The sequence below is a fragment of the Euprymna scolopes genome, chromosome 19, assembly GCF_053919585.1.
Source record: "Euprymna scolopes isolate OS-2025 chromosome 19, ASM5391958v1, whole genome shotgun sequence".
In the NCBI taxonomy this organism is placed as follows: domain Eukaryota; kingdom Metazoa; phylum Mollusca; class Cephalopoda; order Sepiida; family Sepiolidae; genus Euprymna; species Euprymna scolopes.
In genome coordinates this window covers 32,338,851-32,352,187 of record NC_136500.1, presented here as the reverse complement: position 1 = coordinate 32,352,187, position 13,337 = coordinate 32,338,851, and the positions used below count along the sequence as shown (strand labels likewise).

At 27.7% G+C, this 13,337-nt stretch overlaps 1 protein-coding gene across 1 annotated transcript in view; it reads left to right on the top strand.

Annotated features, from left to right (window-relative positions):
- LOC145303506 (uncharacterized) overlaps positions 1–13,337 on the top strand; it is a 131,250-nt gene that overhangs the window by 115,338 nt on the left and 2,575 nt on the right. The window contains exon 5 of the mRNA XM_080144938.1: positions 8,277–8,358. Within this exon, the coding sequence (XP_080001064.1) occupies positions 8,277–8,358 (82 nt within the window). The remainder of the gene's footprint in view (positions 1–8,276; positions 8,359–13,337) is intronic.

The window sequence follows — 13,337 nt, the reverse complement described above, 5'->3', positions numbered from 1 at the left end:
GCAAGCTACACCTCTTGCGAAAAATGTTTATTGGCATTAAACAAAAACAAAAAGAAAAATCAAAAAGAAAAATTCTCTTTTTTGGCTTATCACATCCGAAGAACTATCAAAATACCCGTTTACGTAATTTTCTATTGTCCCCTCTCTGAAATTCTAACTTATTTCGAGGACAACCATTTGTCTCAATTATCTTTTCGTTTTATTTTTCCTGTGACTTGTTTCTTTCATTTTAATTTATCTACTTATTTATGATTTGAATTCATACATTTAAAACAATTTACAATATTTATTCAAACATTTGCAAAAAAAATACACTCTTATATTAAACTATGATTACACATTTAACGTTACAATTATAACTTTTTCGTGAATTTTTTTTTCTGTAACAACAACCATTAACAAAGTCTGTCAAAAAAGTTGTCCCTTTTTTAAAAAAAAAATCAAAAAACACTAGAAAGGTGTAAAGTTCAACTATGAACACCAAAAATGCCTTTTTCACAAAAGTATTTGCAAATGCTGTTTTAAAGTGCAAGACTTTGATTCTTGTGAAAATTTCTTGTTTGATTGACAGCTATGAAAAGCAATTTTCAAAAATTCCAACTTAGACACATTGATCTAAATTTTACAATAATAAATGGCCCCAATTTCTCTACTTGTGTGTATGTGTGTATTTTTAAAATAATTAATTTATCAATGAATTACGCGTGGTGACTTGTTTTCACAAGTGTTCCTTTTTTCAGTCATATCTACGACTGTTAATCGTTTTTCTTTTGCGGCATCTCATCTCTTTTTTAAAATATATTTTGCCTTTCATATGAGAGTTATTTTTTTTTCATTCTGTATGCGTGTATTTCGTCTAGCTTTTTTGTTTGTTTGTTTGTTTGTTGGTTTTTTCGCGTTGTGTCTTTTTTTTTTCAATGGACCTTTTGTTGTGTTCTCGTGGTATAGTTCGTTTTTTACTCTTGCAGAATAAAATGGTCACGACACTCAAATCGCTATAGATGTTGAATAGCGGGGGACATTTTTAAGGATGACGATGAGTTCATATTGGGCCAATACATATAACGGATATAACAATGATGATGAGAGGGGGCATTTATACATACACAGTCATGTTCTAAGATGCGTGGGACTATATATATATATATATATATATATATATATATATATATATATATATATATATATATATATATATATATACTGAGAGTGATAGGGTGATAGATGCACAGTTCTTATATTTCTTATAACACATATAGAGAGGAGGAGAGATACATATTCTTGGAAGGGTTACGCAATGTTCACAGTAAGATGTTTAACACATTACTTTTTAATCTGTGGAATGACGACACGAAGACAAACAGTTACAAAATATCGAAGGTGATTCTTTATTTCATTGGACCGGTCGAATGATGATGACGTCAGGAATTCACATTTGTTCTACATAGTTTAATATTTCTACCCTTCGCTTCCAAAGGGGCAGCTGACCACTGACTGCCAACTAACTGACTCTCCTGATCTCTACTGACTCGGCTTACTAGCAGACTCAACTGTTCTGCCTAAATACACTTATCTGACTAACTCTAGCTCCATTAGCTGACATTTTTAATATTCAGTTTCGTAAAAGAATGGACAATCAATTCTTTTAAGATCTAAACAATATCTTACTATTTATAATAGAATTTAACGATAGACCTTTTTAACATTCCGATTTCTAACATTCTATTTCTGAACCTTGCGTACAAGGTTCGAATCTCGGCTTATCCTAATCTCATTTTCACTTATCTAATGTTCTTCTCATTAACATGGAAAAGGGCAGCCCTTTTTCCTGTAACAAAAGATCTATGGATCAATTCCCCCTTCCTCTGTCTTAAAAAAATGTATGAAATTAAGTACATATGAGTTCGTAAAAAATATATATAGGTTTCTTTTCATATTTACAAATTTCAAACCGCGTGTAAAATGTACGTATGATTTTTTTTTTTTTTAATAAAAAGAAATGTAAAAATGAGTTGGTGTCATCAGTTAGAATTGAAATTTAAAAAAATGAGCGTTCCAGCCTGATAAAAAATTGAAAGAAATGAACCGAATGTACGTGCATGCACACAAAAAATGAAAATGTTAACTAATGCTTAATGAACATTTTACATGTAAATTTGCCGATTCTGTATGCGATATACATGCATGTAAGCAGAAATATTATTCACTATAAACCACCCTTGTTGCATGAATATTATTTCCTAAGAATTTCAGTGTTATGTGACTAGTAGTTTAAAAGTTTACTTGTTAGATATGCACACACACATACGTCTACATTTTTATTTATATAGAAGGTTGTAGTTTTGTGTACCTTATTTTAAAGTGGTTTGAGCGAGGATGTAAAAATGAACAAAACAAGAACAACTTGATATACATCTATGCTTAAAATACAAAACCAGAGACGCCAGTTGTGAAATGGAATTCTTTTTTAAAGAAATATTTACAGGGTTTCAAATGATTTACGCCTTCTCTATTTCAATGAGACAAAAGCTTTTATGCCATTCCATAATAAAACTAATCTATTAAATAGTTGATAGAAATGGTCGATTAACGCCACGTAAATATGATTAATATACAATAATTTAAATTTCATAGGATTGTGATGACTTGTGGAATTGAAATCTGACCAGTGGGAGCTGAGGGTATGCGTTTGCATGATATGAATAATATAAAAATGATACGATGGATGCGTAACGCAAGTCTTAAAGATGGGCTTAAATCTGATAATCTTAAGAACAGTAGACTTGGATGGTATGGCCACATAAAAAGAATGGATAAGAGTTCTTGGGTTAATAGATTTAGAACAATTAAGGTAGCAGACTGGGTTCACAGGGGTATGCCAAGGAAACCATGAGAATTGATTGAGAGAAAGATGGCTAATTTGGATGTCAATTTCTAAAAGCTGTTCAACATATGCCAACATGTAAAACGTAGATGATGAGGATGAGGATGAGGAGGAGGAGGACTAATAGGCGTATGTGAGTTATAATTTGCAATTACGTGAACAAGTTACCCATCTTGCACCTAGTTATTTTTGCATTTTTCTCACCCTCCCTCGCTCTCTCTCTCTCTCTCTCTCTCTCTCTCTCTCTCTCTCTCTCTCAGCCTCTCCCTAAGGTCATTTTTAATGTCTCCGTAAGCATTTACAGAAATAATTACTCTCTCTCTTTTCAACATTACTTCTTAATTGCAGTATTTTGCCGTCTGACTTACATGGTGTGTTTGTATATTCCATAAACACATATGTAGATTAAATATCAACAAGGATAATACAGAAATAAATAAACTTATTGTTTTTAGTTATGTAAAAAAAAAAGAATGTCTTAATAGATATGTCACGGTTTATGAACTTTTTTTTATCATACTTGAATAAATAGTGGTAAATCCTTTGACCTATTCGTTCACGGATAGTGTTATATAATTCTATAGTAATATATATATATATATATATATATATATATATATATATATATATATATATATATATATAAAGTAGTAGCGCGTGTGTGTGTACAACTTTCCTACAGCCCAAACATGTAGACTAGTCATAACCAAACCTGGCATAGTAATGGTCCCCAACCTTGAAAAATGGTTCACACCATTTTTCAAGGTCGAGGTCAAGATCATAGCCTATGTATATATATTCTCCTACAGCCCACACCATTGAACTGATCATGACCAAACCTGACATGATGATCGTCTCCGATCTAGGGATGTTGCACACTATTTTTCAAGGTAAGGTCAAATGTTCAGGTAGGAACTTTGTTAGTATACGTATATATATAAGCTTAAATTAGTATACATATATAAGCTTAAATATAGGCTTAAAACTTATTGGTATATGAAAATTTACTAGATTACACGAACTCAGTATATTACATACAAGTCTGTATATATATAAGATATATATATATATATATATATATATATATATATATATATATATATATATAAATTAAACAATAATTATTCTTTATACCTACAGACGCTAGTGTTTTATGCTTACGTAATCATCGGTGTAGGGGGTGACAATTTCTGCTTATCATGAGATTCAAACGCAGCCGCGAAGCCACCTTTTTCTTCAGTTGCTAAACCTTTACCTCAGTGACACCAAAGAATTGTCACAGGAATGAAGGAAATTAAGAACTATTTAACCCCAAATTCTGGTGAATACATTAGACAATCTCGAGTGATAGAACGAACACGAGTCGTGAACATTGAATAAACGCTGCGTTTTAGTTATTATTCAACAGACAGTGCTCATCCTTAAGTATTCTTAAAGGGGCTTGATAATAATAAGAATCTTAAATATATATATATATAAATATATATATATATATATATATATATATAATACTTTCGATCAAAATTCACAAAAACTGTTTTAGTGTTTTAATTTTGAGTTTAACAAACATAACGTGTTCTTCCAAGAGGGATTAAGAATGCGACACAAATTCGTAGGTATATTCATAGTTGAGTTTCATTTGACTTCAATCTTTGCACCTGTACGCCGCAATCAGATTACGTCTGATAAAGAATAGAAAGAAAAGATAAGTTCGAATTTATTTATAAAGACTTTTCTCAACGGCCATTGCGTTAGTGCAAAAGATTTTGCCGATTTAAAATTTATTTTGAAAATGAATGAATATATTTTTTTGGGGGGGGGGGGTTCATAACAAGAGGCACTATTACTATCTATAACTTAATTCCATCTCGCAACGATCTTATAAACACTTCGCTTGTAAAATTCTTTAGATTTTGATCTGAAATAGGGATCTATCCTTGGACCTCTATTGTTCCTGATATTTATTAATGACCTCCCCAACAAAACTGCCTCTGAGATGGGTATATATGCTGATGACACCACACTCTATAACAGGCATGACAGGAAAACAAATGAACACATAACTAAAGAAATGGCAAAAACACTAGATGATGACCTCCAATCTGTAGTGGAATGGGGACATAAATGGATAGTCACATTCAATGCTGCCAAGACTAAACTAGTTTCCTTCAATAATTACAAGAAACCTTCTCTGCCACCAATAGCAATGGCCAGTGACTCCCTGTCTGAGAGTACATCTTTTAAACTGCTTGGCCTAACGTTCACAGGAAACATGAGTTGGAACAATTATATTGAAAACATTGCCAGGGCCGCTGCGAAAAAGGTAGGCTCTCTCTACCGTGCTAGAAAACTACTAACACCTGAAAGTATCCTGTACCTCTATAAGGCCACCATTCGCCCATGTATGGAGTATTGTTGTCACATTTGGGCTGGTGCATCTGCTACTAGTCTCTCGCTCCTAGACAAGGTTCAAAAGAGAGTTGCCAATCTGATAGGCCCTGAACTGGCATCTAAGCTTCAGCCTCTGTCCCATCGACGAAACATTGCATCCCTCTGCCTGTTCTACAAGTATTTTAATGGCGAATGCACTGACGAACTGCAGACACTTGTGCCCCCACGATGTAGACACCCTCGGCAAACCCGATAGGCAGCTAAATCCCACCCCACACAGTAGAGATCCCTACATGTAAAAGATCTTTCTACTCCAGTAGTTTCTTCCCCAGAACCGCGAGACTCTGGAATTCCATTCCAGGTTCCTGCTTCCCTAACTGTACTGACATGCAGAAGTTCAAGTGTAACGTGAACTGACATCTTGCTGCCCAAATCCCAACATAGTGTCCCAGTAGTTGCTGCCCCTGATAGTAGCCCCCTACACCAAAGTGGCAATGTGCCTTGTTTGGGGTGGAAATGTAATAAAAAAAAATTAAAAAATAAAAAAATGAATCTAACTCTTGTTCAATCTCCTCTCATGATACCAATCTAAGGTCGTCTAAAGGTTTTGTAATCCTCCGAATAAGTGATAATCCGAGAGAGTTAGGAGAATATGCATGATTGGGCAATATTTCCCAACGAAATCCTCCTAACAAATCTTTAGTCAGTAGTGGTGCAGTGGATAAAGGCGTTGAGTCTCTACGGTACAAGGTGGGCATTGTCTAGAGATAGCAGTTTCAATCCTACCTAAGCAGGCCAAAGGATTAATTGATCAAAACGTGGTGACATAACAACTATGGAAGGCAGTCATTACTAGGGATACAGTTACAAGACTCAACATTGCTATCCGGCCACGAAAAAGGCCAGAGAATTAGTTGGCCGAAACGTGGTGAAACAACAAGTATGAAGCTGAGGATAACAGTCCGCAAAACGAATGCACAACTTATGAACCGTCATCTCAAAGTATTAAAGAAACTTTTTTTAAAATTTATAAATAGTAATAATATAGTAGTAGAGGGTTATCACAAACGCAACAACAACACAAATAAACTTCTTTGCATTAACAGAATATAATTGATTTTTCAAACACTTGATATGGTCCCCCCTCCGCCAAACTTTCACAAAAAACACTCGTCTAGCCAAAACCACTATCATTAATTTCCCACACTCTTTATCTGTGCCTAAACATAAATGTAGATTCCATGGACAAAGTTTCTTTCTTAAGACTACACGCCTGTGTAACTCTCTTCCAATTGCCTGCTTTCCAGCTGACTACAATCTAATTGTCTTCAAGTCCAACGTAAACAAGTTCTTGATGAACCGCCCCCCTAAGTAATCCAATTTACAAAATTCCCATTAGTTATGTTTACTACGCTATAATCACATTGACTAATGTATACCCATTGACCCTTATCCTCGAGTGGCCTCCGGGCCTTGATAAGTGGTGATTTCTGTGGAAAAAAATAAAATGTATTTGTATTTTTTATTTTATTATTTTTTTTTTTTTTTTTGTATTTTGTCAGCGTGCGTGTATGAATGTGTTTCTGTTTATATACTATGAACAGACTGTCTACTGGTCGTTTGAGAATGAATAATTGCGACAACGTATATTCAGTTAATATCTAATATCGCGAACATCACCTTTTCCTTCTCTCTTGTTTATTTGAGGATTTTCTTCACACATAAATTGCATAAAAGCACAATTAAATCCCTTAGCCAATAAAATCATGCCATCTCGACTAAAGTATATTTTAGTTTTGCAACAAAATATGTCTTCTTGTTAAATGTTTTGGCTTTAAAGAAACAATTGAGCCAAAACTTTGGCATGTCGGTATAAGCCAAATATTGGGTTGAGAAGAAAGTGCTTGTGGAGTTTTTCATTGTGATTTTAAATGATGTATATTCAAATAAGTTTTCATTAAAGTTGATTCTCCTCCACGAAAATGCCTGACCACACGTTGCTAAACCGACCCTGCAGAAGTTGAACGAATTAGGCTATGAAACTCTGCCTCATCCGCCATATTCTCCAAACATCTCATCTACTGACTACCACTTTTTCAAGCATCTCGACAACATTGTGCATGAGAAATCCTTCAAAAACCTACGCGATATCAAAAATGCCTTTAGCGATTTTCTCGCCAATAGAATGCAAGATTTTTACGTTTTAACAGCATAAATACACTTGTTTTGTGTTGGCAAAGGTGTGCTCATTTTGATGGTGCTTATTTCGATCAATAAATTTTAGTTTGAGCCGAGATATGTTCATCTGAATTTAAAAGTTAAAAACCGTAAGAATTATCTTGTCAACCTGATTACTTATAAATATGTATCTATACACACAGTGTTTCATTCGAAGATGAGAATAAAACTCCAAGTAATACAAAATAAATAAATAATGATTAAAAAAACTTATGCAACTTAGGCATGCAAATAGGTGTGCCTGGACCTTTGTTCTCTGCTATCTATCAGGTTTTTTTTTTAATAATTATTTATTTTGTATTACTTGGAGTTTTATTCTCATCTTGATTGTTTTCTTTTCACAACGTTTCGGCCGATGTAACCTCCGGCTATCTTCAGGTGCATTCTCACTGGATATTATTGGTAAATAGTGAAAAAAATGTTTGGTTTATTTGCTTTCCAACGAACACAGCCGTCAGAAATTTAAAACGCAAATAGTGCCAAGTCTTTTTTGTTTCATTATTATTAATAAATTCGGGTCCATTCCGCTTTTTTTATTTTTTTTGATATGATGAATGTATATTTTGGAGATAAGGATTATTTTTTTTGTATTTTTTATAAGTTTATAATAAATTAATTTTTGATGTTATTCATTTGTAATTTTATTGCCCTATTTTCTTATATATGTGCAATTAATTAAAAGTAACGAATATATTCATGCCGATAGTGGCAATTGTTATATTTATTTATAAAATTATTTTGTATCGTCTCTGATTAAATTTAGTGACTGGTATTATCATTGGAATTTCATGCGGGTTTCTCGGAATGCTGCTCAGTGCTCTTGGCGTGTGGATTTATTGCAGTCGGTAAGTTTCAACATCAAACACGACATGTTCACCACTTAACAAAGATCCATATCTTATTAACCTGTATTAACATTTTTCACATGATTAGAAGTTGAAAGGATTTTAATGATAAACAAAAGAGATAATGATAAACAAAAGAGAACAGCAGAATCTCTATTGACATTTTTCAATGTAATAGTTATAGCTTTTCTCAAAGAGAAAAACTATGCTAATAATTTCTTAAAAACATCTCCCTTGTTTTCATGCACCCCATCCCCCCTCACTTTTTGTTCCTGTTTCGCGTTTCTCCTTCCCCCCCCTCCATCTCTCTCTCTCTCTCTCTCTCTCTCTCCCATAAATATATATATATATTCTCATATTTTGTTCCCCTGCTCAACCTTCCTGCCTAAAATATATATATGTGTGTGTGTGTGTGTGTGTGTGTGTGTGTGTGTGTGTGTGTGTGTGTGTGTGTGTGTGTGTGTGAATATGTGTATACATGCCTGTATATATATATGTATATATGAATTATTCTTATTAAATATTACAGTGAGATAATATTTTCAAAACGATCCTAGTAAAAAAGGTAAAGCTCAAAATATATAAATAGAGCAGAATACAAGCGTAATTATTAAAGTTAAATTTTGTAGATTAGGGTATACATAAAGATATACTAATAGTAATATATATATATATATATATATATATATATATATATATATATATATATAAATGTATATATATATATATAAATATATATATATGAATATATATATATATGAATATATATATGAATAAATATAAATGAATATATATATGAATATATATATATGAATATATATATGAATATATATATATATTCATATATATATATATGAATATATAAATATATATATATATGAATATATATATATGAATATATGAATATATATATATGAATATATATATGACTATATATATGAATATATATATGAATATATATAGAAATATATATATATGAATATATATATATATATGTGAATATATATATGATTATATATATGTGATTATATATATATGATTATATATATATGATTATATATATATGAATATATATATATGAATATATATTTATGAATATATATATGAATATATATATAAATATATATATATGAATATATTTCTATGAATATATATATATATATGAATATATATATATGAATATATATATATATATATGAATATATATATATATGAATATATATATATGAATATATATACATGAATATATATATATGAATATATATATATGAATATATATATATATGAATATATATATATATGAATATATATATATATATATATATGAATATATATATATATAGGAATATATATATATGTGTATGAATATATATATACATGAATATATATATGTACATGAATATATGAATATATATATATGAATATATATATATATTCATATATATATATATATGAACATATATATATATATGAATATATATACATGAATATATATATATGACTATATATATATATGAATATATGAATATTTATATATATGATTATATTCATATATATATATGAATATATATATATATATATGTGAATATATATATATGAATACATATATGAATATATATATATGAATATATATATGAATACATATATATGAATATATATATATGAATATATATATGAATATATTTATAGGAATATATATATATGAATATATATATATATGATTATATATGTATGAATATATATATATATATATATATATATGAATATATATATAGGAATATATATATGAATATATATATATGAATATATATATATGAATATATATTTATGAATATATATTTATGAATATATATATATGAATATATATATATGAGTATATATATATGATTATATATATATGAATATATATATATGAATATATATAGGAATATATATATATTTGAATATATATATACATGAATATATATATATACATGAATATATGAATATATATATATGAATATATATATATATATACATGAATATATGAATATATATATATGAATATATATATACATGCATATATGAATATATATATATATATGAACATATATATATATATGAATATATGAATATATATATGAATATATATATATATGAATATATGAATATGTATATAAATATATATATATATGAATATATATATATATATGAATATATATATAGTAATATATATATGAATGTAAATATATGAATATATATATATATGTGAATATATATATATGATTATATGTATATATATATTCATATATATATATATATATGAATATATATATATATATATGAATATATATATACAAATATGAATATATATATGCGAATATATATATATATATATGAATATATATATACGAATATATATATATACGAATATATATATATATGAATATATATATGAATATATATATATATGAATATTTATATATATGAATATATATACATGAATATATATATATATGAATAAATATGAATATATATATGAATATATACCTATATAAATATATATATATGAATATATATATGTGAATATATATATGAATATATATATATTAATATATGCATATATGAATATATATATATATGAATATATATATGTGAATATATATGAATATATATATATATGAATATATATATATGAATATATATATATATGAATATATATATATGAATATATATATGTGAATATATATATATGAATATATATGAATATATATATGAATATATACATATATGAATATATATATGTATATGAGTATATGTGTGTGAATATATATATGAATATATAAATTTATTTTATTATATAAATATATATAATATGAATACATATATAAATATGAATATACATATGAATATATATATGAATATATATATATATGAATATATATATGAATATATATATGAATATACATATATATATGAATATACATATGAAAATATATATGGATACATATATATATATGAATATATATATGAATATATATATATATGAATATATTTGAAGTAATATATATATAAATATATATATGAATACATATATAGATGAATATATATATGAATATATATATATGAATATATATATATATATGAATATATATATATGAATATATATATATATATGAATATATATATATTCATATATATAGATGAATATATATATGAATATATATATATGAATATATATATATATATATGTGAATATATATGAATATATATATATATGAATATATATATATAAATATATATATGAATATAAATATATGAATAAATATATATATATATGAATATATATATGAATATATATGAACATATATATATATATTAATATATATATGAATATATATATATTAATATATATATGAATATATATGAATATATATATATTAATATATATATATGAATATATATGAATATATATATGAATATATATATATGCGTATATACATATTCAATGTATATATATTCATATATATATATGTATATATATTCATATATATATATTCATATATCTATATTCATATATATGTATATATATATATTCATGTATATATATATTCATACATATATCTTCATATATATATATATTGATATATATATATATATATTCATATTCGTATATATATATATTCATATATATATATATATATATTATATATATATTCATATTCGTATATATATATTCATATATATATATATATTCATATATATATATTCATATATATATATATATTCATATATATATATTCATATATATATATTCATATATATATATTCATATATATATATATATATATATATATATATATTCATATATATATATATATATATTCATATATATATATATATAGAGAGAGAGAGATTCATATATATATATTTATATATATTCATTTATATATATATATATATATATATATATATATATATATATATATATTCAGGAATTGAACAGTTTTGTGATACATATCTGCGTAACTGACTTGGAGTTCCTCCTTGTTTTTCAAAAATAGATTTATATACAAATTCTGGAAACCTACAGCTTCCAATGACTTCGCTGGTGGAAGAGTTCAAAATTGGTAAAGTGCGACTCAGCCGACGAGATCATTAACAAGGAATATCCAGAAATTAAATAACGGACAAAACTGTTGGCCGTTAAGACCACCAGGAGATGGAATGTAGCCTAGCAATAAAGTATCTAATAGGCGTCACTCAAACCAGTAGAGCTGGATTGGGCAGTATGAGCAGCAAGATATTCTCTAAAGAGGGTCCAAAAGGAAAAGGAGACATGGTGATTGAAGAAGTCAGGATGTTTGAGGAAAAGCAAAGAACAGCCATTGCTGTTGTTCAGGTCAAACAATGTGCATGGACAAATTGGAATAACATTGAACCAATTGAATTATGGAAATCCTTAATTGCAATGGAACCACTGGCAACATCTTTTTCGCATATGATCTACTAAATGAGATCAACCTAAAATTACGTGAATATACTGATTCAGACGTGTGTTTTTCGTGTAAACATGATCGAGGTACCTTGCGCCATACAATGCCCACAAGCACTTCAGATGTACGCATGGCGACATAATAAGGTGTTGAAAATAATTATGGAATTGTTGAAAGCACAATGAAAACAGCAAACCAGCAACCTGTTACAGTAGAAGAACTCATAATTCAGTTTCACAAAGAAGGCGAATGCCCTGTGAGGATGAAAACAATTTCTAATGTGAAGCTGCTGAGTGCAGCTATTGACTAGAAATTTTCTGTGCATGTCAAGGCATTTCTACAATTTCCAGTTCACATAATCCTAACAGAAAAGCCAGCAGACATTGTAGCATGGTCCAATTTAAAGAAGAGTGTCTTCCTCATAGAATTGACCATCCCCTGGAAGTAAAACCAGAAGGAGGCACATAAACGGAAGAAAAACCGATATGAAACACTGCATGCTGA